The sequence below is a fragment of the Takifugu flavidus genome, chromosome 3, assembly GCF_003711565.1.
Source record: "Takifugu flavidus isolate HTHZ2018 chromosome 3, ASM371156v2, whole genome shotgun sequence".
NCBI classification, from domain to species: domain Eukaryota; kingdom Metazoa; phylum Chordata; class Actinopteri; order Tetraodontiformes; family Tetraodontidae; genus Takifugu; species Takifugu flavidus.
This window is the reverse complement of record NC_079522.1, coordinates 3,789,717-3,812,860: the sequence shown is the minus strand read 5'-3', so window position 1 is coordinate 3,812,860 and position 23,144 is coordinate 3,789,717. Positions and strand designations below refer to the sequence as shown.

The 23,144-nt window shown below is 39.1% G+C and overlaps 2 protein-coding genes across 3 annotated transcripts; both read left to right on the top strand.

The window, feature by feature from the left end:
* Positions 1 to 687: 687 nt before the first annotated feature.
* Positions 688 to 1,772, top strand: LOC130523403 (uncharacterized; the record flags this gene model as incomplete). The annotated part of the gene is made up of 4 exons (XM_057028685.1): positions 688 to 1,117; positions 1,185 to 1,301; positions 1,369 to 1,412; positions 1,494 to 1,772. Coding segments are annotated over 4 exons (717 nt in total), but the record flags the coding sequence as incomplete, so codon positions are not given.
* An 18,475-nt stretch (positions 1,773 to 20,247) lies between these two features.
* Positions 20,248 to 22,852, top strand: LOC130523191 (uncharacterized). Of its 2 annotated transcripts, none has more exons than XM_057028225.1 (5): positions 20,248 to 20,883; positions 21,000 to 21,677; positions 22,235 to 22,360; positions 22,447 to 22,490; positions 22,590 to 22,852. In XM_057028225.1, the coding sequence occupies exons 1-5, from the start codon at positions 20,835 to 20,837 to the stop codon at positions 22,698 to 22,700; spliced, it is 1,008 nt and encodes a 335-aa protein (XP_056884205.1). In that variant the 5' UTR covers positions 20,248 to 20,834; the 3' UTR covers positions 22,701 to 22,852. The 2 variants fall into 2 exon arrangements, with proteins under 2 accessions (XP_056884205.1, XP_056884204.1); XM_057028224.1 differs by having other exon boundaries at positions 20,260 to 20,883; positions 20,991 to 21,677.
* The last annotated feature ends 292 nt before the right edge of the window (positions 22,853 to 23,144 follow it).

The following is a 23,144-nucleotide window of genomic DNA, read 5'->3' as shown; positions in this document are numbered from 1 at the left end:
TGTTGACCATTTTATTTTACCATCTTTAGATGCCCATGTCTCCTCTGTGGATGATGATTGCTGCATTCCTTGGCTTTCATCCAATGGAGAGACAACGGCAGGCTCGTCCTCTGAATCCTCCTCATCATCAGAAAATTGAAAATCTGGATCATCAGTTACATTGTCCTCGGTCTCTGAAATATCCTCTGTCTCTGAAACCTCTTCCTCTGCATCAGTGTCTGAGTTCAAAATCTGTGATAAAGCTTCTTCAGCTGTAAACGTTCTGGAGCTCATTTTTGGTGTGTTGGTCAAAGAGATGGCATAAGAAAAGTGACAAGAAAAAGGGAGAGAAAGTCCCTCCTCGATGCACCTGGGTCTCTGGCAGTCAAAATACAATTAAATGTACATCACAGCACAATACTCTTTGATGTAGATCAGAAGGACATCAAAAGGCATGTTTATTTTGGATATTTACTGCTACTTACTCACATAAAAGTGTCCGGTCAAAATGACCCGCAACATAATATTCATATTCAAACTCTGCACAGACATTCCACTAAACACCACAGTGTCCAAATTTTACACACCAATTCATGACCCTAGATGAGGAAAAGTCACAAAATTTCATGAAGAAAAAACCAAAGATAACCAGTACTTTGGTCAACACAAAACCAAAACGGGTCAAATTGACCCGTAGCATAATACAATTCACGTTTTGCACTGAATGCAAAGAAAAACCAAAATCACTTGATGATTGCCAATTTACAGCACTCTGATACAGGAACGTACTACTGCGCTAGTAGCTTTTCAGAAAAACTTGAATTCAAAGATGGAATTACAATAATCATAAAGGGTTCAGGTTTGAACATCCCAGTCTTTATCCAGAGACCAGAATATCACTTGAATCAGTCAGAAGGTGCTGTTAGGTGCAACTGCACTGCACATGGCAGAGCCATTGACCAAGAACACGGTGTTTACCAGCTGAGAACATCTGGAAAATCTGATCCAGGAGCTCTTTACACATGGAAAAACAACACTTGTTTCTACAGTTTGCCAGCAAACAACCTGGCTGTTGATTGTGCTGTTGTAACATGTGGACACTTTCTAAAGCTACCCCAAAAGCCACCCGGAGCGGAGGGTGAGTCGGTTTCATCTAAGAAATTAAATATGAGACAATGCATCATCTAATCTCTCTGAATCTGCAGATGGTTATCTTAATCTGTATATTCTGAGTGAAGCGTTGGCGTTCACCACCATTCTGGCCAGTTTCATGGCCGTCTTACTGTGCAATATCTACAAGAGCCAAAGCGGCCGCAGTGGAGGTAAAAGTTTTTGTGAACTTAAAGTAAGTAAAACACAATGACACAATGTCGGTTTGTTTTGTTTCAGGAAGTACCTTGAGATATTCAGATGATCCTACCACAAATGAAGAGGTACTTGTTATCTATATTAATAAAAACATCCTCATTGCTGTGCATCATATAGGTATTTCCTATTTTCTGTTTCAACAAAAGGGCCACACAAATGAGGATGTTCTCCACTATGCTGCCTTACGGACGAGTATGACCGACAGACCAAAGAGACAGATGGGAGCCATTAACGAAGAATGTGTGTACAGAAGAGTAAAGCATCATCGCTAAACATGTTTCAGCTTTGGTGAATGATTATGTACATTGTTGTGTTTAAGAGTTTATTACTTTGTTTCTTAATACTGTTCATATTCCTTATCTGTTCCATGTGTATAAAATACAGTAACTTTTTAAGTGATATGTAATGCTTGATCAACCTATACAAACCTGGCAAGATTGTATTTTTTCTTAAATAAAGGAGAATATCTTTTTAAAAAACATGCCAACATAAAGTGATTTCAACTGCCAAGTTTGCATGAATAATATTTTTGCTGTTTAATGTACTTTGGTATACATCACCTGGGCCTGAGTCTCAGCAGCAAACCCGCAAATGTGAGACTCACAAGATAAGATTTCTGAAGAACCTCAGAGCTCTTATCTAAAACACTCGTGAGTGGAAACACATTGTAAGAGCAATTTTAATTTATCGAAACCTCTGAAATATCACTTTTATTTTGGAGACCATGCTACTCTGACTTTTTTTCAGATGATGGGTTTAGGGTTTATTATCTTCTCAACATTACTTGAAATATAACCGAGATGTTCATACAATTAAGATCTGATTCTGCATTCAGGCCTTTAGCTTTAAATGAATGAATCCTGAACAGTCATCATCTCAACAGACATCATCCCACCTGTGTGTGGTACAAATCTGGTAGTCCCATGAAAATGATGTCAGCCATATCTATTACTTAATCGTACACAAATGCAATTGTTAGTGTCTTTGGATATCCTTGTAATATTTGGTCTGTGCAGATTTTTTTTTTTCAAACTTGGAAAAGGAACCTTTAAACATTAAACAATGTAACTCAAGAAGATTCTGTGATTCCAGCTGAGCTCAATAAAATCAGTCAAATTAGAGCTAATTAGTTTTAGCTCTTACAAGAGGAACTGTGAAAATTGAAGCCAGACATTATCACATACAGTTCTGCCGATGTTATATTTTACTGCTGCAAACCAAAATGGAAGAAGTTTAGCATAGTTTCTACTTTATGTGGTTTCTTTGTGTTTGTGGTTTCTGTGAAGATTTTTGAACACATAAAAAGTCGTTTATCGTCTTTGTATCATTGTATTAAACAGATGCTCAAAAGTAAATAACATGAAGATCAGTTGCTGTTATGGCCACAAATGAGACTGGAGGGATAAAGCAGGGTTTACGAGGTAAATATGGTCTTGCAAAGCTCTCTTCCTCTCTCTCTCTCTCTCTCTCTCTCTCTCTCTCTCTCTGTCACACTCTCTTGCACTTGACCTCTCATGCCTCTGTCTTAGACCATAACTCTGTTTTCGTCTATCCAACATACAGCCTACTCAAGTATGTGAGGACTATGCATTTAGGCTAAAGCAGCCACCGCTAGGAAACTGTTGCCCCACCAGGTAATGCAGTATAATTCCCAACCAGATGTTGGGTCCATGCACAGAGCTCGCTCATCTCAACGCCGTTACGATCCAAGTCTTTTATGTCAAATATTCAGTTTCTGACCAGTTCATCATATGACCAGTTACACACCTGATATGTTGCCCTGGTGATGTGAATGCACTACGGGAGCACTGTTTTACCCACAGATATAATGTAATTTGTGTTGTTCTTGAGGTCATTCTTGACAGACATTCAGTTTTGAGGAACACACACACACACATATTTATATATATACTGTATATACACACATACATATACATATTATTTATATACACACAACATACATATATACACATACATATATACCTAATTAATGTTTTTGTTAAATCTCTTTTCTCTATTTCAAATGAAAAAAATAAAGATGAGTTGTTCCCCACCAACACCTGTGTTGATGTGTAAACATCCTGCAGCCAACTGAGTTGAAAGAAAATCATTTTCTCACTTTGTGTCTGAGCTCCTGCTCTGATCAAGCTCACTCGCATCAGGTTCATCATGGTGGTTTTATCGGCTCTCGTACAGGATGTCAAAACGGGTTTTGACCTAGATGGTCTTTGTTGGCTCTGACGTTTTCAAGGCTTTTGTGTTTTACATGTCTCCCACAAAGGAAGAGGGCGGTGCAAGTGTTTGTAAGGTCACCTCATGAGTGTATTTAATTTTTGTACTTTTCTCAGTCTGTACAAAATAAATTAACTGGAAAAGTTCTTGTGTGTCATCGGTTTAGGGTAAGATGTCTCCTCAAATGTTTCTAATTCTGCCTGTAAGAAAATCCCATTTTTCCACAGTTACATGACATTTGAATCTCCACCATACAACTTGAGTACAACAAGCAATCGTTGCTGCTGATACCTGCTGCAGTCTCTGTCTATTTAACTAATTTGTGGCTGCAGTAGACAACTGTTCAAACAGCATTTCCTTTGTAATGCAGGTCTTTGTTGCCACAGTTGCATGTCAGCCAACAAATCTGCATAACTGTTCTTTGAAAGGTAGCTAACTGCACACAAATATTGAGCAAGTGGGCAAAGAGTGAAAATAATTCTGCAAATAAAGCGTAGAAGTGTACAAAGAAGTTAACAGACTAGTTTAAGCTGATCTCCTTTTCCTTTGTGCGACTAACCTCCTGCTGTCAAGCTGCATGACTCAGGAAGTGTGATCTGAACACAGCTTTGACAATTCAAGCACATACAGACCACAATCACGGTGTGCTTCATTTGAACGCAGTAACCTCTCTGCTGGTGCTGCATCCAAAACGTAAACTGACAAATGTAACATATCGCTTCAAATGTGAATGCTGCGCATATTCTGATCTTTTTACTGAATTCCCAATTAATTCTCTAGCCCACATATCAAACATGTTCAGAGTGAGCACATGCTCAGGCTGCGTCCTGAGCCCTCCTCTCATCAGTTTCTGCAGGTGCTGACACCACGGTAACTTATCGCTAGACTATTTTGAAAGAATCATATGACCTGGTAAATAAATTAATTATTATTAAACTAACCTTTTCTCCGGTTTTTTACTGTGTTATTAACAGAGCCATGATGGAGGTGACCTCTGTTATGCTGCTGTCGGGTTAAAAAAAAAATCCCATTAATGATGGAACTCAGTATCAATTATAAAACTAAGAGGAAATGTAAACTATATATCAAAGTTAAATCAAAGGAAATTAAGTTAATTTAACTTTTTGGATACATTTTTTCCGAGGATGTGGAAATGGGTCTCTTTGACAAAAACAACTCAGTGTCCATAAAGACAATCTATAAATATTCTGCATGTTGAGCATGAATGTTACGTCTCACATTTACTTTTCACTGCTGCGGTGAAGGTGGCGCAAACCTCAGAGTTAAAGTTTCCATTAGTGGAAAAACAAGTCAGAAGTTGAATACAGGAAGGGCAGCCTGCTCGAGTCTTGCTTGAAAATTGACAGAAATAAAAAAATGTTTTTCAGTTTAGATCCACATCAAATGTACTCAACTCTAATAAGAGGCAATGTGGTTGTGGTTAGGTGTCGCAAACCACCACAAAGACAGACACTTTATCAGATCTGTACAAGGAAGGTTCAGGAATTTTGGTCTTTGGGAGTGGAGTTCCCGTGTCACCTTTGTTTTTTTCTGGATAGACGACTTTGTCCCACAGTCCAAAGGTTTTATGAAATTAATTTTGATGGGACAAAATTGGGCCTATATGGTGTCCATAGTTTGGGATCGACGTCAGCAGCTTTGCTATCTAAAGCTAGTAAAGTATGAGATAGTAAAGTATGTCATCAAAGATGGTGATGCTGATATTTCACCTACGCCTGTTATATTTAAATTCAAAAGCAAAGGTTCTACTGTATCCTTTCAACGGAACAGAATGGCTATGATTTCATTTGTGTTAAACAGTTAGTGTGAAATGTTTCCCAATCAGGACAAACAATACTATACTTTACTATATTTTTTAGCTGTTTCTTGTAAATGTACATATTGCATGACACAACCCCATCAGTGTGGCTACCAGTAAAAGATCAGCTCTCAGTCTAACTTTAGCTTTAACGTGTGCTTTGTCTGTGTGGCTGCTGACAGGAAGTCTATGCAGAGTTTCTGTTCAAAGCTGACCACAAAGAAGTAACAACCAAATATATTCCATTGTAGCGGCGTTCTCTTAAGAAAGGTTCTGTTGTGATCAGTCGAGTTAATTTCACAAGAGAAGAGGATCATGATCAACTACAACATAGCAGGATTCAACTGTTTCATCCAAATTTGTGCAGCAAGAGAGTGGTTTCATGCATGTTGGCTAATGTTGGCAAGATGAAATTTGGACGATATATTATTATTGTAATGGTTCATGTGTAATTCATTGTTAAGAATATTCAGAGGATCCCATCAACATTAAAGCAATGGGGGCACAATTTTTTGTTGTAAGAGCAAAATCAACCCCTCTTTCAAACATTTTCCAGTTATGGTGAATAAAGGTGTGCTTATCTCTCTTGTGTTGCTAATTAAGTAGACCCCTCCCCCCCTTTTAAGCCAAATTCAAGAACTTTAACCCAGAAGCCAGGTGGTTTAAGAAATTGTTCTTAAGAAATTGCTTTTGACGTCATCTTCATCGTGTGGACTTGAGCTTGTTCGACAAGGTGCGAGCCACTCAGCACGTGTTCATGGTTTCCAAACAAGGGCAGTCAGTGTCACTTCTTGCTAGCCAATCAAATGAACTTTTTTCATGAATAGTGAATATATGGAGGATCTCAGCTCTGTTGCTCTGACTTTCCTGTTTTGAATTGTACCTATCTGGGCATTCATTCAGGGTGTCGTGGCATGATCAACTTTTGGCTCATCACTAGTTCTCCACTGGGGTCACCCAAGGATCGGTGCCGGGGCTGCTGCTCTTTGCCATATACGCAACATTGCTCAGGCAAATCATCCCATGGTCTCCCATGGTGTTTTATACCACTGCTTTCCACATGGCATCCAGTTCTGCGTCTCATTTTCCCCAGACTAACCCTCCGGCTCAGACTAGATCTCACCATGTCTCTCAGACATATCCGCATGGATGCAGGGCCACCACCTTCAACTTAACCATGGTGAAAATGAGCTCCTTCTTTCCTTGGCAAAACTATCCATTCATCAAAACATAGATCACAAAATTGGCCCCTGCCTGTTATCGAGGCTGTTTGAAACCTTGGAGTCATGATTGTTGACCATCTGAGGTTTTGTGATCATGTAGCATCAGTCTCCCTGTCATCCCGTCACTTTGCCATATCCAACCTCAGAAAAGCCAGGCCATTAAACCTACAAATGCTGATACAAGTCATGGTGATCTCCCATATTTCCACCAATTCAGATAGTCCAACGAAAGCAGGCCCATGCCACCTCACTGCTGATAGAGGTCTACTGTACCTGCCCACATTAAGATCATGTCATTCATGCTGACCGACAGACTAATACCTGAATCTGCTCCCTCTTACGTGAACAATCTTGTTTGAGCCCATGCTACCCCTCGTTGCTGCATCATTTTCCAAAAGCTGTCTGTCATAATAATTAGTGAGCATTTACTGGATGCATTACTGCAACATGGAAAAATAAAAAAGAATGATTGCTGGTTGGTAGGTTGGTTGGTTGGTTGGTTGGTTGGTTGGTTGTTGTTGATTGGTTAGAAATGATGCACATTATAACTCAACTCAAATTGAATTCTATTTATATATGATGCAAAATCCTATTCTTAAGGTAATCCAAAAAAATTTCTTGTGGGTTTTTTAACTTTTTAAATCTTCCTTTAATTTCCCCAACATCAATTTTATCAAGCAAATCTGACATTACAAGTGATCGTGTTTCCTGTATGTCACACCCTCGAGTCATCTCCGGCTGCCCAATCAGATACAAGTGCAGCTTTTATGATTTCTTTTTTGTTTGTATTTTGTTTATTTATGGCATCATTTGCAAAATTCTAGATTTAAACATTAAATGGTGTTCATTTCTAATTGTATTTTGATTTTAGCTCAGACAGCTACAATGGAATTTTCTCCATCTTTGAATTGGAAGACCAATTATATCTTGGTCAAACCTGGACAGAACCTGACTTTGCCGTGTCTTCACAGAGGTGATGTTTCTACCAAGATCTCTTGGTTTAAAGAAACTCTGGGAGAGAAGCCAATTCTGATCTGTATGTACTGGATATCAACTAAATATTGTAGATGTGCTAATGACTTCAAAACCAATCCACGTTTCCAAACATCCTGGTAACAATGGAACTAATCTGACAATAACAGATTTGAAGTTATCAGACTCAGCCACCTATTACTGTGTAAATCAGTATTTAAATGTATTTGACTTTACAGAAGGTCATAATGTCATTGTAGAGGGTTCAGGGTTGACCATAGATCAGTCAGCATCACAGTCTATCCAAGCAGAAGGTTCTGTGACGCTGAATTGTACAGTCCATACTGGGTGGACTTGTGATGGGGATCACACTGTTTACTGGTTCAGAAACTCTGGACCATCTCAACTGGGACTCATGTACAGCCATACAGGCAAGGAATAAGCAGTGTGAGAGGAAAACCAACACCTGTTTCTACAGCTTCTCCATGAAGAACCTGAACACTTCTCAGACTGGGACCTACTATTGTGCTGTTGCAGCATGTGGACACATTCTGTTTGGAAATGGACCCAAGCTGGTGTGTGGGGGTGAGTGCTCTAATTTTGTGCAGATTATTTTCTGTATATTGTAGAAATAATTTACATATTATCTAGTTTTAAAAATATTAAGCCAGCATCCAGTAATTTATTTAATTGTCCATAAAAAGGTTATCCTAATTAGCTCTGTTCAGTTGGTTTATATATAGTGTTTTATCGAAACATTTACCAGTTCAAACAGATATGGCCTAAATATCCCCCAATTCTCTGTTTACACAGAGCTTTCAGTATCTAAAATGAGGAGAAATTGTAACATTTAAAGCCTGGTTTGAATTGTACATGGACACCGTGACAGTCCTTTAAAAACATAATATTTTTGGTCAAAGTATCACTTTAACTCATTCCTTGTTATGTCAGTATAGGTTCTGCTTCTACAGTATATTGTTACTTTATAAAATAATTTGTGACTGGCGATGTCTATTGTCTCCCTGAATTACACAGTAATGACATCATAACTAGCTTAATATAAGAGAGAGGACAAATTTGTTGAAATACTTAAATGATTGTCTGAAACGGCATCGCGGATATCACAATTTCTGATGCATCTCGTTACAGATGAAGGAAACCATCTTGTTTTGGTGTATTTCCTCAGTGCGGCCTGGATATTTACCATCATTGTGGTTGTTTTGTTATCCATTTCAGTTTTTATGACAAAGAGGAAAAACAGTCATCACTCTCTGGGTAACTGATGTAATATATTTTGAAGATTCTTAAAAGTAAACTGGGAAAATTACTTTTCAAAAAATCTCTTTCTGTGTTTTAAAACAGACTCTCAATCAAGAGTGCAAGCTTCATCCAGAGCAAATGCAGAGGTGGAGACAATTTTGATTTTGTTTTTTTAAGTTTATATGTATAAATAATCCTTATGTACACACACTAACTTACCCTTTATAACATATCTCCAGGGCTACCAAGAGGAAAACAAACTCCATTATTCAGCTTTGAGGAACAACCAGCCCAACAGATCAATGCAGAACAGACAGAATGAATGTGTGTACTCTGCTGTGAGGCTGTAGATGTCTTGTTGTCATTGCAGGTTAACACAGGACCTAATTAAGTATTTTGTATTTACTCATACCGGTTTCTACATTTTCAATTGTATCATTTATCAGTCTCGATGAAACAAAGGTTTCCTAATAAAGTTGTTTTTTCTGGCCATGTCGACAAATGATAGATTACCTCCATATATTTATATTCATTTTATGAAGACAAAGCTTGTATCGTGCTGTTGCAGTCCTTAATTTGTGAAGTCAAAAGCTCCAACAATGGTTTTCACAAGCATTCATATCCATCGGACTATTAAGTTGACCAAAACACCCACTGGATGAGACAAATGCTCCATTATGTGATCATGACCATGTAAACAGCAGCAGGCTATGTCTTGGATACATAGAAATGCTAAGGCAGGGGCAGTATTATCCAAAGGGTTGCCCTACTCCTGCTGTGTCCACCGTGGTCTCTCTCCCCGGAACAATTGTTCCCAGGAACGATTTTTGCTTATTTGGGATCCAATTTGCCAGCAGTTTAGAAAATGTTTAGCTCTCTTTGTTGACCTTTTTTTTGTAAAACTTGGGGCATAAAGACTAACAAAACAGATAACAAAATTGAACACAATACAAATATTAATTTTTGATTTAATTAAAAATTACTACCTGCTCAAGATTCCCAATACAACTGAAACCTTGACATCTGTCTGCTGCTTTTTGAATCTGCAGACCTTGGTTAGCTTCCTAATTGGTGCATCAGCATTCAGCATGATGAAAAGCAGTCACAGCTGCCATTGTTAAGATATAATCAATTACAATTTTATTTCGCAACAAAAGACCTTCAACACTTTTATTAGAATTGTGAAAAAACTGGCCAAGGGATTTTTGTCCATCCCTCTATCAGTATTCGACTTCTTTTTCTCTTTTAGGGGACAGGTGGCCGCTTATCCCACTTCTAACTCACAAAGACAAACAACTGTTCATGCCCTCATTCACTTCTAATGTCAATGCACATGGACACGGGGAGAACAGGCAAACTCTGCACAAAAAAAAACCCCTGACTGCAGGAACCTTCTTGCTTTGTGGCAGCTATTTTAGCCCCTACATAACCATGCCACCCCTGTGTCAGTTCACCTCATGTGTGTCTCCCCTTGTGTTGTGCCACTTTCATCATGTTGTAATTACTGATCACAAAGTGCCATAATCGTAAAGCAAAATCTTTACAAATATTATGGTTATGGCATAATCATAATCTTTGAAAAGATTATGATTATGGCACTTTTGAACTACCGTATTTTCACTGTAATAAAAGGCGCAGTCTCAGTTGCGGGTGCTATTTCTGTATTTAAAACATACATTTAGGCGCACCGTATTATTAGGCGCATGCTAAAACATACAGTAAAAAATGACAACGGAAGTAAAATGGTGAGTTTCGATACATTAAAAAAAAACTGGCAAATGGATTTTGAACAAAATATTAATTCTTCCGCCACAAAACCATCAAGGTTTTCATCGTCTGTATCTGAATTAAACAGCTGCACTATTTCAATGTCCAACATCCCGAATTCCTCTTCTTCATCATCTGAATCAGACTCACCAACCGGTTCCGCTTCAGCGTTGATTTTGTTAAAGCTCTTACAATACATGAAGACGGTATCATAGCCCATGCGACTACAATCCACCCGCATATGGTGGCATAACTTGCCCACCGCTGCCTCATAGTCTTTGTGAAGGAGTGTTTGCCTTCCATCATCCAGCGCTCTGTCCATTTCCGTGGCAGCCAAAAACCACGGTGAACGACGACTTCTCGTGCCCCGTTGTGCATATCGCCACCGTGCTGTTCCCTTTTTTCTCCACTGTGTGGGTCAAAGGGATGTCAAAACTCAGAGGGATCTCCTCCATGTTGGTGATGTGGCTGGGCGCGGTTATCTTGTCGCGGCAGTAGGTGCGGAAGATGGCCACCCTCTCTTGGTAATCCACGGGCAGCCACTGCGCAACAGTTGTCCTCGCGCGTATGGAGAGATGCCGCCTCCTCATAAAGTGAAAACACTAAGATTGCTCGATTGCCATTTTCAGCCGCATATTTAATGTCCTGCAGTTTAAAGTAAGCCTCATTCATACACGTCTCGCTTGACCGGCGCCATTTTAGGGGATCCTTATGCGTAGGTGTGCCGCTAATCGATTGGCGGAGCGTTTACCGTAGTGCACCCACCAAAGGCGAACTGCAGATTTTGGAACTCAGTCCACACACAAGGCGCACCATATTATAAGACGCACCGTCAATTTTTGAGAAAATCTCAGTGTTTTAGGTGCCTTATAGTCATAATACGGTACTTGTAGAACTTCACAGCCTCCACCTCAACTCTTTCTCTAAGAGTTGGTCATAGTTTTGGTCTAGACATCCCAAAGTCAGTGACTAGTTACTTTGTCTTTGAGGCGTTGAGGTGTATATGGTTCATGTGGCTCCAGGCATTCCATGAACAGGCTCCTACGCTCCATCTGATTGTTGTTACTCCATCTCTTTGTTGTCCCTGATGCATCCCACAATGGCTGTGTCATCGACAAACTTCTAAATTTGGCACAGCTCAAAGTTGTAGTAAAAGTCTAATGTGTACAGGGTTAATAGTAGAGGGCCCAGCACTGTGCCCTGGGGTGCTCTTGTGCTGCTAATCACAGTGTCTTTCAGGCTGGTATACCGTGGCCTGAGAGAACCAGGGATCCAGGTCCACTACTGTCATGCTAAGTTTGTCCCGTGCTGCTGTGTGAGGTGAGTTTCACTGGTCAGAAGACATTCAGCTCCCTGGGAGGATTCTTCTTAAGAACTGGGATGATGCATGTCTTCCACAATGTCTTTACACATTAACATACATATACCTGCATCCCCCCCCATGCACACAACCTCACAAAATAACAAACATTTGTATACTTGCACATACTCTCCACATACTTGAACAATCATTGTCTGTACCTTCCATTGCACCACATGATCAATTTGCCATTTAAATCGAATTGATCCAGTGGCCATGCGTTTTAGTCTGTTCCGAGTAGACCCCCAGTTTACAACATTCAAAACCAGCAAAAGTTAGGCTTGATATTTAGCTGAAAATTAATTCAAACTGGCCACTCGGCCATGCTCAATTTATAATGTGTGTTCTGCTGTTGTAGTTTTATTTTGTAGAGAAATATTTTAAAACTTGTAACAATACGAAAATGTTTTAGAATGTGTGCGTCAGAATAACACTCAAAGGTTATAAGAAATTAATTAGAAGCCCAAGGGCTTAACTTGCAAGACCACAGAAGTCTAACACTGAGAAATATCTTGTATCCATTGGCTACCTCATCAGTATAACCAATACAGCCACATCATCAGACTACGGCATAGGATGTTGCACAACATAAAACAATTTAAGGCACACCTCAAATATTGACATACGGGAATGTGATGTTATTGATTGATCTTTGTAAAAATATGTTTCATAGATTAAAGACTTTTTTATTTGTGTAGTGACACCAGTCTGAGTTTGGGGTGATGTTAATTTCACATGAAGTCAAACATAACTATACTATTGCAAACAGGTACCTCTATGATACCATCACGTCAGGACCAATGTAATCACTGTGGGTATACCATGCTGTTGATATAAGGTCACACACAAATCACATCGTAATTTAGTGTGAAAAAAGCTTGAAAAGTAAATGACATGTGCTTTGAACAGAAAGTAGAAGTGTCTGCAGAAGCGGGAATTCAAGATACAAAAAACAAAGGCACAGCATGGAGAAGGATGTATATATCAAGGCTTTCTTCATTAATTTGAAGTAAAAACACAACAGCCCTCCCCCCATGACACAAGCGATTATAAACGCCTAAAGGAAAGTGGTCAAACAAGTGTTTCATGAAACTAACTACTGAGCATTTACTTGAACCACTGGATCTTTGTCTTGCCATGAACTAGTCCAGTGTGCACTTCCTGCCCAAATGTAGCAAGCCTATGCACCAGCACTCGCACCAATTAAGTGAGAAATGACAGAAAATGGATCGCTAAACGTATTAGTTCTCTCTGGCAAATCTTTCACCTTTATCGGCCAGATTACATGTGATCGTGTTTCCTGTATGTCACACCCTCAAGTCATCTCTGGCTGCCCAATCAGACACAGACACAAACTCTGCATTTATCAGTGTACAAAGAACCAGTCTTCTCTTCACTCTGCCCAACACTTGGAGCAAGATGGCGTCTGCAAAGCTTGTTTTCTGTCTGATGTGCTTAGAGAAAATTGGTGAGGTGAATATACAGTATGTATATATTATTAATTGCACATTTTCTTATTAATTTCTTAATAATATTAATCTTCCTCCTTTTGTGCTTGTTGTTTAATTTTCTCTTAAACAGCTACAAGGGAATTTTCTCCATCTTTGAATTGGAAGACCAATTTTATCTTGGTCAAACCTGGAGAGAACCTGACGTTGCCGTGTCTTCACAGAGATGATGTTTCTACCAAGATCTCTTTGTTTGAACAAATTCTGGGAGAGAGGCTGAGGCTGATCTGTACGTAGTGGATATCAAGTAAACTTTGGATATTTGTTAATGTTACGTGTCTGGAGTTGTTGTTTCTTGTTGTGTTCTTTGTTGCTGGTAACCTCCCAGAGTGGCGCCATCCAGAGGCTGAGAACTGGTGGAACACCGAAAGGCAGTGCTGGTGACGAGGAAGATAGACACCACCTGTGGACTCCGGGGGTAGCTTAGGATTGGCTCCCCTGTGGCTGTCTGACCAATCACCAGCGGAGGCCCGTTTTAAAGGCTCTCCCTCCTAATTTCATGGGGGCTCGCTCTCTCGCTCAGTGTTTGACAGGGAGAGTTTGTGGAGGGCAGGTGGGACGAGGTAAGGACGGGGTACCCCATACATTGCTGCACGTAGGTTTTGATTGTTAGTCACACTAGGTTATGGGCTGTGGCCACCATTGTGTTTTGATGTTTTAAGATGCCCCGTTTTTTGACTTTTGTTTTGGCACAGACCCGTTTGTTCCACCTCTCCCTCCACTCTTCATGTATGCACGTGTGTTAAGAAATAAAGCACAATTTTGATAAACTGTTTTGGGTCCTTCCCTGGTGGCTTGTTAGTCGCTACGTTAACCCCCCCTCAAAAAGGGTTAAACGTAACAGTTAATGACTTCAAAACCAATCCACATTTCTAAATATATCCTGGTAACAAAGGAACTAATCTGACAATAACAGATTTGAAGTTATCAGACTCAGCCACCTATTATTGTGTAAATCAGTATTTAAATGTATTTGACTTTACAGAAGGTCATAATGTCATTGTAGAGGGTTCAGGGTTGACTATAGATCAGTCAGCATCACATTCTATCCAAGCAGAAGGTTCTGTGACGCTGAATTGTACAGTCCATACTGGGTGGACTTGTGATGGGGATCACACTGTTTACTGGTTCAGAAACTCTGGACAATCTCAACTGGGACTCATGTACAGCCATACAGGCAGGAATAAGCAGTGTGAGAGGAAAACCAACACCTGTTTCCACAGCATCTCCATGAAGAACCTGAACACTTCTCAGACTGGGACCTACTATTGTGCTGTTGCAGCATGTAGACACATTCTGTTTGGAAATGGAACCAAGCTGGTGTTTGAGGGTGAGTGTGTTTGAAATCATTTTATTCAAAAGGTTTATACAAGTTGTTAAAGTGCTACATATTTTTGTGCAGATTATTTTATATATATTGTAGAAATAATTTACATAATATCCAGTTTTTAAAAAAATTAAGCCAGAATCCACTAATTTATTTTATTGTCCATAGAAAGGTTACCCCAGTTAGCAATGTTCAGTTGGTTTCAAAATATATAGCGATTGATAGAAAAATTAACCTTATGTTTAAACAGATATGGCCTAAATATCCCCTGATTCTCTGTTATATGGAGCTTTTAGTTTCTAAAATGTGGAGGAAATGTAACATTTATAGCCCATATAAATTTTACATGGAGATGGAACCAAACAGGTCTTTGAGGGTGAATTACCTTCTATGTTCATGACTCCGGTATTCTGAATTTGGACTGTTATGACTTTAACTTGGATTCAGGAATTTGAATTGATTATTTGATTTGTTCATATATAAGACAAACTTGTATTTTTACCTAAATATTGACACTGCAGAATTATAATTCTGACTTCATTATCAATAACTTATATTTGAATCACATTCATACCATGACTTAAATTGAACTCAAATTAAACAGAATTTGCTTATTTGACCTGGGCACAGATAAACGGGAGGGTTTTTTTTGTTACGTATTTACTGGTTTGTTGAAAAATATGAGCACACTAACATGAAGACTGTCTCAAAAATGCTGTCACGAATGCATACAAATTATATTTAACTTAAATGTGTTATGGGAAGTCAAGGAGGCCTGGACCCAGATGCAGAGTAGCAGATAGGCTCTTTATTGATAACAAAAAGGTGCAAGACGCAGGAATCAAAGTAGCAACGGAAACAACTCTAGCAAAGTAACAACAGAAAATCTACGAAGTAAAAATCACCATAAAAGGGAAAAACCGTCGAGAAAAAGTACAAACAAAGACGCAGTGACGAGGCACTGGAACAAACTCACACGCTGGAAGTAAACACGGAAAACAGGAGGCAAAAAACTGGCGATCACAGAGGGTGGGAGCTAGACGCTGTGGCAAAACAACAATTCAGCACCAGAGGCCGAGAGGGGAGTTTAAGTAGCCGCTGAATTAAGGTAATGCGCTGCAGGTGCGCCAGAGGCTCAGCGCTCATCAGAGTTCGGCCTGTCCCTGCCTGCCGATCCTGCAGGTGGGGGGAGGAGGCGAGAAACCCAAGCCACAACAAAATGGTTCTCATCTCTCAAATAATAAAAGTCAACAAAGTCACAAAAATGAAAAAAGAAATGAGCATGGCAAGCCACTAGTTTTACCAGGTCTGGTTTTTGGCAAATCTGGCTCCTAGCACAAAAGTCTTTGTTCTTTACATTACATGTTTCAAAGCAGTGTGACATGTTCACAGTGACTGTAGAGAGGTGACTCCTCAGCGAAAAGGTGCAATTTATAAGTTTTATTCCTGATCATTTCTGAGTTGCAAATACCTGAACAAAAGCTTTGTGTGGAAATATTGTAGCCAAACTAGGAATTTGACGATGATAACTTGGATTTAGATTATGAACCTCAAAAACAATTCTTTAATTGGCTTAAACTTAAAATAAAAGGCCATTCCACCTCAACTCATTGGTTTCAGAGCCTGGGTACTTGAGGAAAAACTTATTCAACAGAACTGGTGGTTGGAGTAAATCGCTAACTGTACTTGTTCAAGCTCTACTGCCTGTTCTTCTTCACCATGGAACTGAAACCTTGACCTCTGTCTGCTGCTGTGTTCATCTACAGATGATAAATACTCTCAGTTCTCAGTTTACTTCCTGTGTGGTGCATCATCATTCAGCACCTTTCTGGTAGAGTATCTGGCTTTCTCGGTGTGCATGATGAACAGTCACAGCTGCAATTATAAAGGTATGATTAATTACACTTCTGGGCTTATTTTAGAGGGTAATTTTACATGTCTGACATTCCATTTTATTTTTCAGAATTGCATGTAAGACTCTCACCTCTGTCCAAACCAAAGGTATTTTCTATTAGTCAGAATAAAGTTGTTCATTAAATATTCAAAATGCACTGAGTTCATTGTTGTCATTTACAGGATTGTCCAGATGCAGATGGTTCTGTTTTGTGGAAGAAGAAGATGAACAGAGAACATACCTGGACTGAATGTGTTTACTTCAGTGTAAAGCAGTAGAATAGAAACATGACCATTTTCAACAATTTTAGATATCCTGTAGTTTCAGAAAACTCACAAAATAGAAAAAGGCTCTTCTGTGGTTGATTTATAGATATTTGATTCATTGTGTACATTCTACATTGTTCAGGATGATCAGGATCCTTGGTACAATAAAGGAGGAAATAACCAACACACACTTGATTGTCTTGTCCTCCAACGACCAACGAATTATGGTGGAGGAGCTTAAGTGTCCTCAACATCCCAGAATCTGTTTTGTCTTAATTTGCCCCTCATAAGGCCTCCAATGGGAAAGGGGTAATAGGTGGAGGGCCAGATAAAGCACAGATCTCAAAGACATTATCAATTAGGAACAGCATATCCCACTTAGTGACCAGGGGGCCTAGGCCTGTGTTTGGAGCACATTTGTGTGCGACCAATGGCTGGGACTTTGTCTATGGGCCCAGATCGTCCAAACATGAAACAGAGACATGAGTCTGTCTTGCAGCAGGGTCTGGGGCCATATGTATTAGGTGATAGGCCATGGCAGGGACACACAAGGATAAAAAAGAGCTCAAGGAAATCCTCAGCAGAACGAAAAGTTCCTTTTTCACATGCTCTGATTCTGAGAAGAAGCAAGTCAATAGAGAAGTTAAGCATGACATGAGAGCAGCCAAGCTATCGTACAAAACCACCCCTTTTACACATGGTCCTGCTGTATCTGCTGTCAGTATCTGCCACAGGCTGTATCTCCCAGGGCTTTATTTCCCCAGGTTTTTGATTGGTGCAACAACTGACTGGAGCTAAATGTCACTAAAACCAAAGAGATTGGTGGTGACTTTTCCAACAAGCACTTGCAACTGTTGAACGTTTCTTATTTTACAAAAAAATATCCTTAAAGTTGAAAAAGACTGTAAATAATCCAGAATGCGCAGCTGTTAATTTAGTGTGGCACTTTAGTTTAGACACCCTAGGTGTTAGGGTGTTAGCTTACACACCCCCACACATGTGACACTGTGCAGTAGAAAAACCACAACATCAGTTACTGCTCGACCTGTTTGCTGTCTGTTTTTACATTTGCAATCATATTTCTTTTCATTCTTTCTTCTTCTTCTTGGAATAAAACATTACATAAATATATACACATCATGTAAAGAAATACCAAGTAATATACCATACCATTCATACGTTACCATACGTACAGCCATGTTTTTAGACTATGATGCAAAACACTTAAAGTTTTGACGTGTTTAAAAATAATCCTGAACTTATATATTTTGTCCTGCAGTCAATCTTCTTCTAAAATAAGATTCAAATAAAGTTGCATCCCGTTATTGTCTAAAATGTCCAAATGTATTTTTTGTAACACAGTCAGAATCTTTTTTGGGCTTGACTTTTCCCCTTCTGTCTTGGTGGTTTCAAACAGGAAGTCTTTGCTGTGTCTTAACACACAGCAGTCAAACTACATCGCTTCACTCTCTTGACCTTGGCATTCAAAGACAACTAGTGTAAGGAAAATGACATTGCTGTAATGTTAATGTGATCCCCATTGCAGTCACATCAACACATCTTCTTGTCAATAGTGTTATTTCTGTTTGTATTAAGCACATTTATCCATCGAATTGTCTGTATGCAAACATTTTTAGATTAGATTATATTTTAGATTATAATGACACATTCACTCGAGTACATACATTTTGTTTAATATATAGGTTAATAAGCGGACTAATTCATGATTTTATAGGCTTACAAAAACACAATATTCCAGTTCCTCTGATATACTCCGTGTTGATTCTATCCATGTGCAACAGAGAGTGCTTACATCTTCATCAGTTCCTCCTCCAGCTTCTCTTGCTGTCTTCTCCTCAGGGCCACTGTCTATGGGCCAGGGCCACCAATGCGGTGTTGCTCTGACTTTCCTGTTTTGAATTGTACCTATCTGGGCATTCATCCAGGGTGTCGTGGCATGATCAACTTTTGGCTCATCACTAGTTCTCCACTGGGGTCACCCAAGGATCGGTGCCGGGGCTGCTGCTCTTTGCCATATACGCAACATTGCTCAGGCAAATCATCCCATCGTCTCCCATGGTGTTTTATACCACTGCTTTCCACATGGCACCCAGTTCTGTGTCTCATTTTCCCCAGACTAACCCTCCGGCTCAGACTAGATCTCACCATGTCTCTCAGACATATCCACATGGATGCAGGGCCACCACCTTCAACTTAACCATGGTGAAAATGAGCTCATTCTTTCCTTGGCAAAACGATCCATTCATCAAAACATAGATCACAAAATTGGCCCCTCCCTGTTATTGAGGCTGTTTGAAATCTTGGAGTCATGATTGTTGATCATCTGAGGTTTTGTGATCATGTAGCATCAGTCTCCCTGTCATCCTGTCACTTTTCCATATCCAACCTCAGAAAAACCAGGCCATTAAACCTACAAATGCTGATACAAGTCATGGTGATCTCCCATATTTCCACCAATTCAGATAGTCCAACGAAAGCAGGCCCATGCCTCCTCACTGCTGATAGAGGTCTACTGTACCTGCCCACATTAAGATCATGTCATTCATGCTGACTGACAGACTAATACCTGAATCTGCTCCCTCTTGCGTGAACAATCTTGTTTGAGCCCATGCTACCCCTCGTTGCTGCATCCTTTTCCAAAAGCTGTTTGTCATTACAGTGGGACCTCTACTTACGAAATTAATTGGTTCCGGAAGTTGTTTCGTAACCTGAAAATTATGTAAGTAGAGATGCGTTTTCCATGTAAATGCCCTAATCCGTTCCAAGCTCTCAAAAATTCGGACATATTTTTTTTTTATAAATCATAAAAATGCATCAAAACATGTAACAAATACATGTTACAATTACCCCACAATAAATGTAGGAATTCAGTGCAAGGCTTCTCCAGGTACAAAATGAACTTTATTACAGGCTCATCTTACATTAGCCGTAATTAATAGCAACGAACGTTAACACTTGTGGTAACACCGCTATCTAATGGACAAACATACAAACACCAACAATAAATTCCGGATACGGCCATATTCTTTGGCGAGATCAACCAAACGCATCCCTTTTTCATGCTTTTCTATTATTTCTGGCTTCGTTTGTATGGACAAAAAGCTCTCTTCTTCTTTTCTTCTTTTCACTTTTGTCAACACTTTCCTGGGGTCCATAGGGAATAAGAGTTAAACGAAGTTGACGCTGGGATACACACAAACATGTACATATTGACGTCCCTCCTAGCCAATGGAATTACAGGAAGACACTAGGCGATAGCCAATGGCAGAGCAGCTACTGGCATGTTTACGTTCGCTAAACTCCGCGAGCTGCAAGTAGTAGCAGTAGCGTATTTTTGCCTTTCGTATCCTCAAATTTCTTTCGTAACAAGAGGAAATATTTTCTCGTTGAGACGTTTTGTAACCTGAAAATTCCGCATGTCCAGACATTCGTAAGTAGAGGTCCCACTGTATAATTAGTACTGAGCATTTACTGGATGCATTACTGCAACATGGAAAATATAAAAAAGAATGATTGCCGGTTGGTTGGTTGTTATTGATTGGTTAGAAATGATGCACGTTACACCTCAACTAAAATTGAATTCTATTTATATATGATGCAAAATTGTATTCTTAAGGTAATGCAAAGTTTTTACTGGTGGTTTTTTTTAACCTTTAAATCTTCCTTTGATTTCTCCAACATCAATTTTATCAAGCAAATCTGACATTACAAGTCATCATGTTTACTATATGTCACACCCTCGAGTCATCTCCGGCTGCCCAATCAGATACGAGTGCAGCATTTATCAGTTTAAAAAGGACCAGTCTTCTCTTCACTCAACCCCAACACTTGGAGCAAGATGACATCTGCAAAGTTGATCTTCTGGCTGATATGTTTGGAGAAATTTGGTGAGGATTTCTTTTTTGTTAGTATTTTGTTTATTTCTGGCATCATTTGCAAAATTCTAGATTTAAACATTAATCAGTGTTAATTTCTAATTGTATTTTGTTTTTAGCTCAGACAGCTACAATGGAATTTTCTCCATCTTTGAATTGGAAGACCAATTATATCTTGGTCAAACCTGGACAGAACCTGACTTTGCCGTGTCTTCACAGAGGTGATGTTTCTACCAAGATCTCTTGGTTTAAAGAAACTCTGGGAGAGCAGCCGATTCTGCTCTGTACATACGTGATATTAAGGAATCGTTGTAGCTGTGTTAATGACTCAAAATCCAATCAACGTTTCCAACTACATGCTGGTAACAAAGGAACTAATCTGACAATAACAGATTTGAAGTTATCAGACTCAGCCACCTATTACTGTGTAAATCAGTATTTAAATGTATTTGACTTTACAGAAGGTCATAATGTCATTGTAGAGGGTTCAGGGTTGACCATAGATCAGTCAGCATCACAGTCTATCCAAGCAGAAGGTTCTGTGATGCTGAATTGTACAGTCCATACTGGGTGGACTTGTGATGGGGATCACACTGTTTACTGGTTCAGAAACTCTGGACAATCTCAACTGGGACTCATGTACAGCCATACAGGCAGGAACAAGCAGTGTGAGAGGAAAACCAACACCTGTTTCTACAGCTTTTCCTTGAAGAACCTAAATACTTCTCAGACTGGGACCTACTATTGTGCTGTTGCAGCATGTGGACACATTCTGTTTGGAACTGGAACCAAGCTGGTGTGTGGGGGTGAGTGCTCTAATTTTGTGTATATTATTTTCTGTATATTGTAGAAATTATTTACATATTATCTAGTTTTAAAAATATTAAGCCAGCATGCAGTAATTTATTTAAGTGTCCATAAAAAGGTTATCCTAATTAGCTCTGTTCAGTTGGTTTATATATTGTGTTTTATCGAAAAATTTACCAGTTTAAACAGATATGACCTAAATATCCCCCAATTCTCTGTTTACACAAAGCTTTCAGTATCTAAAATGAGGAAATTGTAACATTTAAAGACCAGTTTGAATTGTACATGGACACCGTGGCAGTCCTTTAAAAACATAATATTTGTGGTCAAAGAATCACTTTAACGCATTACTTTTTATGTCAGTATAGGTTCTGCTTCTATATTGTTACTTTATAAAATAATTTGTGACTGGTGATGTCTATTGTCTCCCTGAATTACACAGTAATGACATTATAACTAGCTTAATATAAGAGAGAGGACAAATTTGTTGAAATACTTAAATGATTATCTGAAACGGCATCGCGGATATCACAATTTCTGATGCCTCTCGTTACAGATGAAGGAAACCATCTTGTTTTGGTGTATTTCCTCAGTGCGGCCTGGATATTTACCATAATCGTGGTTGTTTTATTATCCATTTCAGTTTTTATGACAAAGAGGAAAAACAGTCATCACTCTCTGGGTAACTGATGTAATATATTTTGAATATTCTTAAAGGTAAACTGGGAAAATTACTTTAAAAAAATCTCTTCCTGTGTTTTAAAACAGACTCTCAATCAAGATTCCAAGCTTCATCCAGAGCAAATGCAGAGGTGGAGACAATTTTGATTTTTTTTTTAAAAAGTTTATATGTACTGTATAAATAATCCTTATGTACATACACTAACTTACCCTTTATCACATATCTCCAGGGCTACCAAGAGGAAAACAACCTCCATTATGCAGCTTTGAGGAACAACCAGCCCAACAGATCAATGCAGAACAGACAGAATGAATGTGTGTACTCTGCTGTGAGGCTGTAGATGTCTTGTTGTCATTGCAGCTCAACACAGGACCTAATTAAGTATTTTGAATTTACTCATATCGGTTTCTACATTTTCAATTGTATCATTTATCAGTCTCGATGAAACAAAGTTTTCCTAATAAAGTTGTTTTTTCTGGCCATGTCAACAAATGATAGATTACCTCCATATATTTATATTCATTTTATGAAGACAAAGCTTGTATCGTGCTGTTGCAGTCCTTAATTTGTGAAGTCAAAAGCTCCAACAATGGTTTTCACAAGCATTTATATCCATCGGACTATTAAGTTGACCAAAACACCCACTGGATGAGACAAATGCTCCATTATGTGATCATGACCATGTAAACAGCAACAGGCTATGTCTTGGATACATAGAAATGCTAAGGCAGGGGCAGTATTATCCAAAGGGTTGGCGTACTCCTGCTGTGTCCACCGTGGTCTC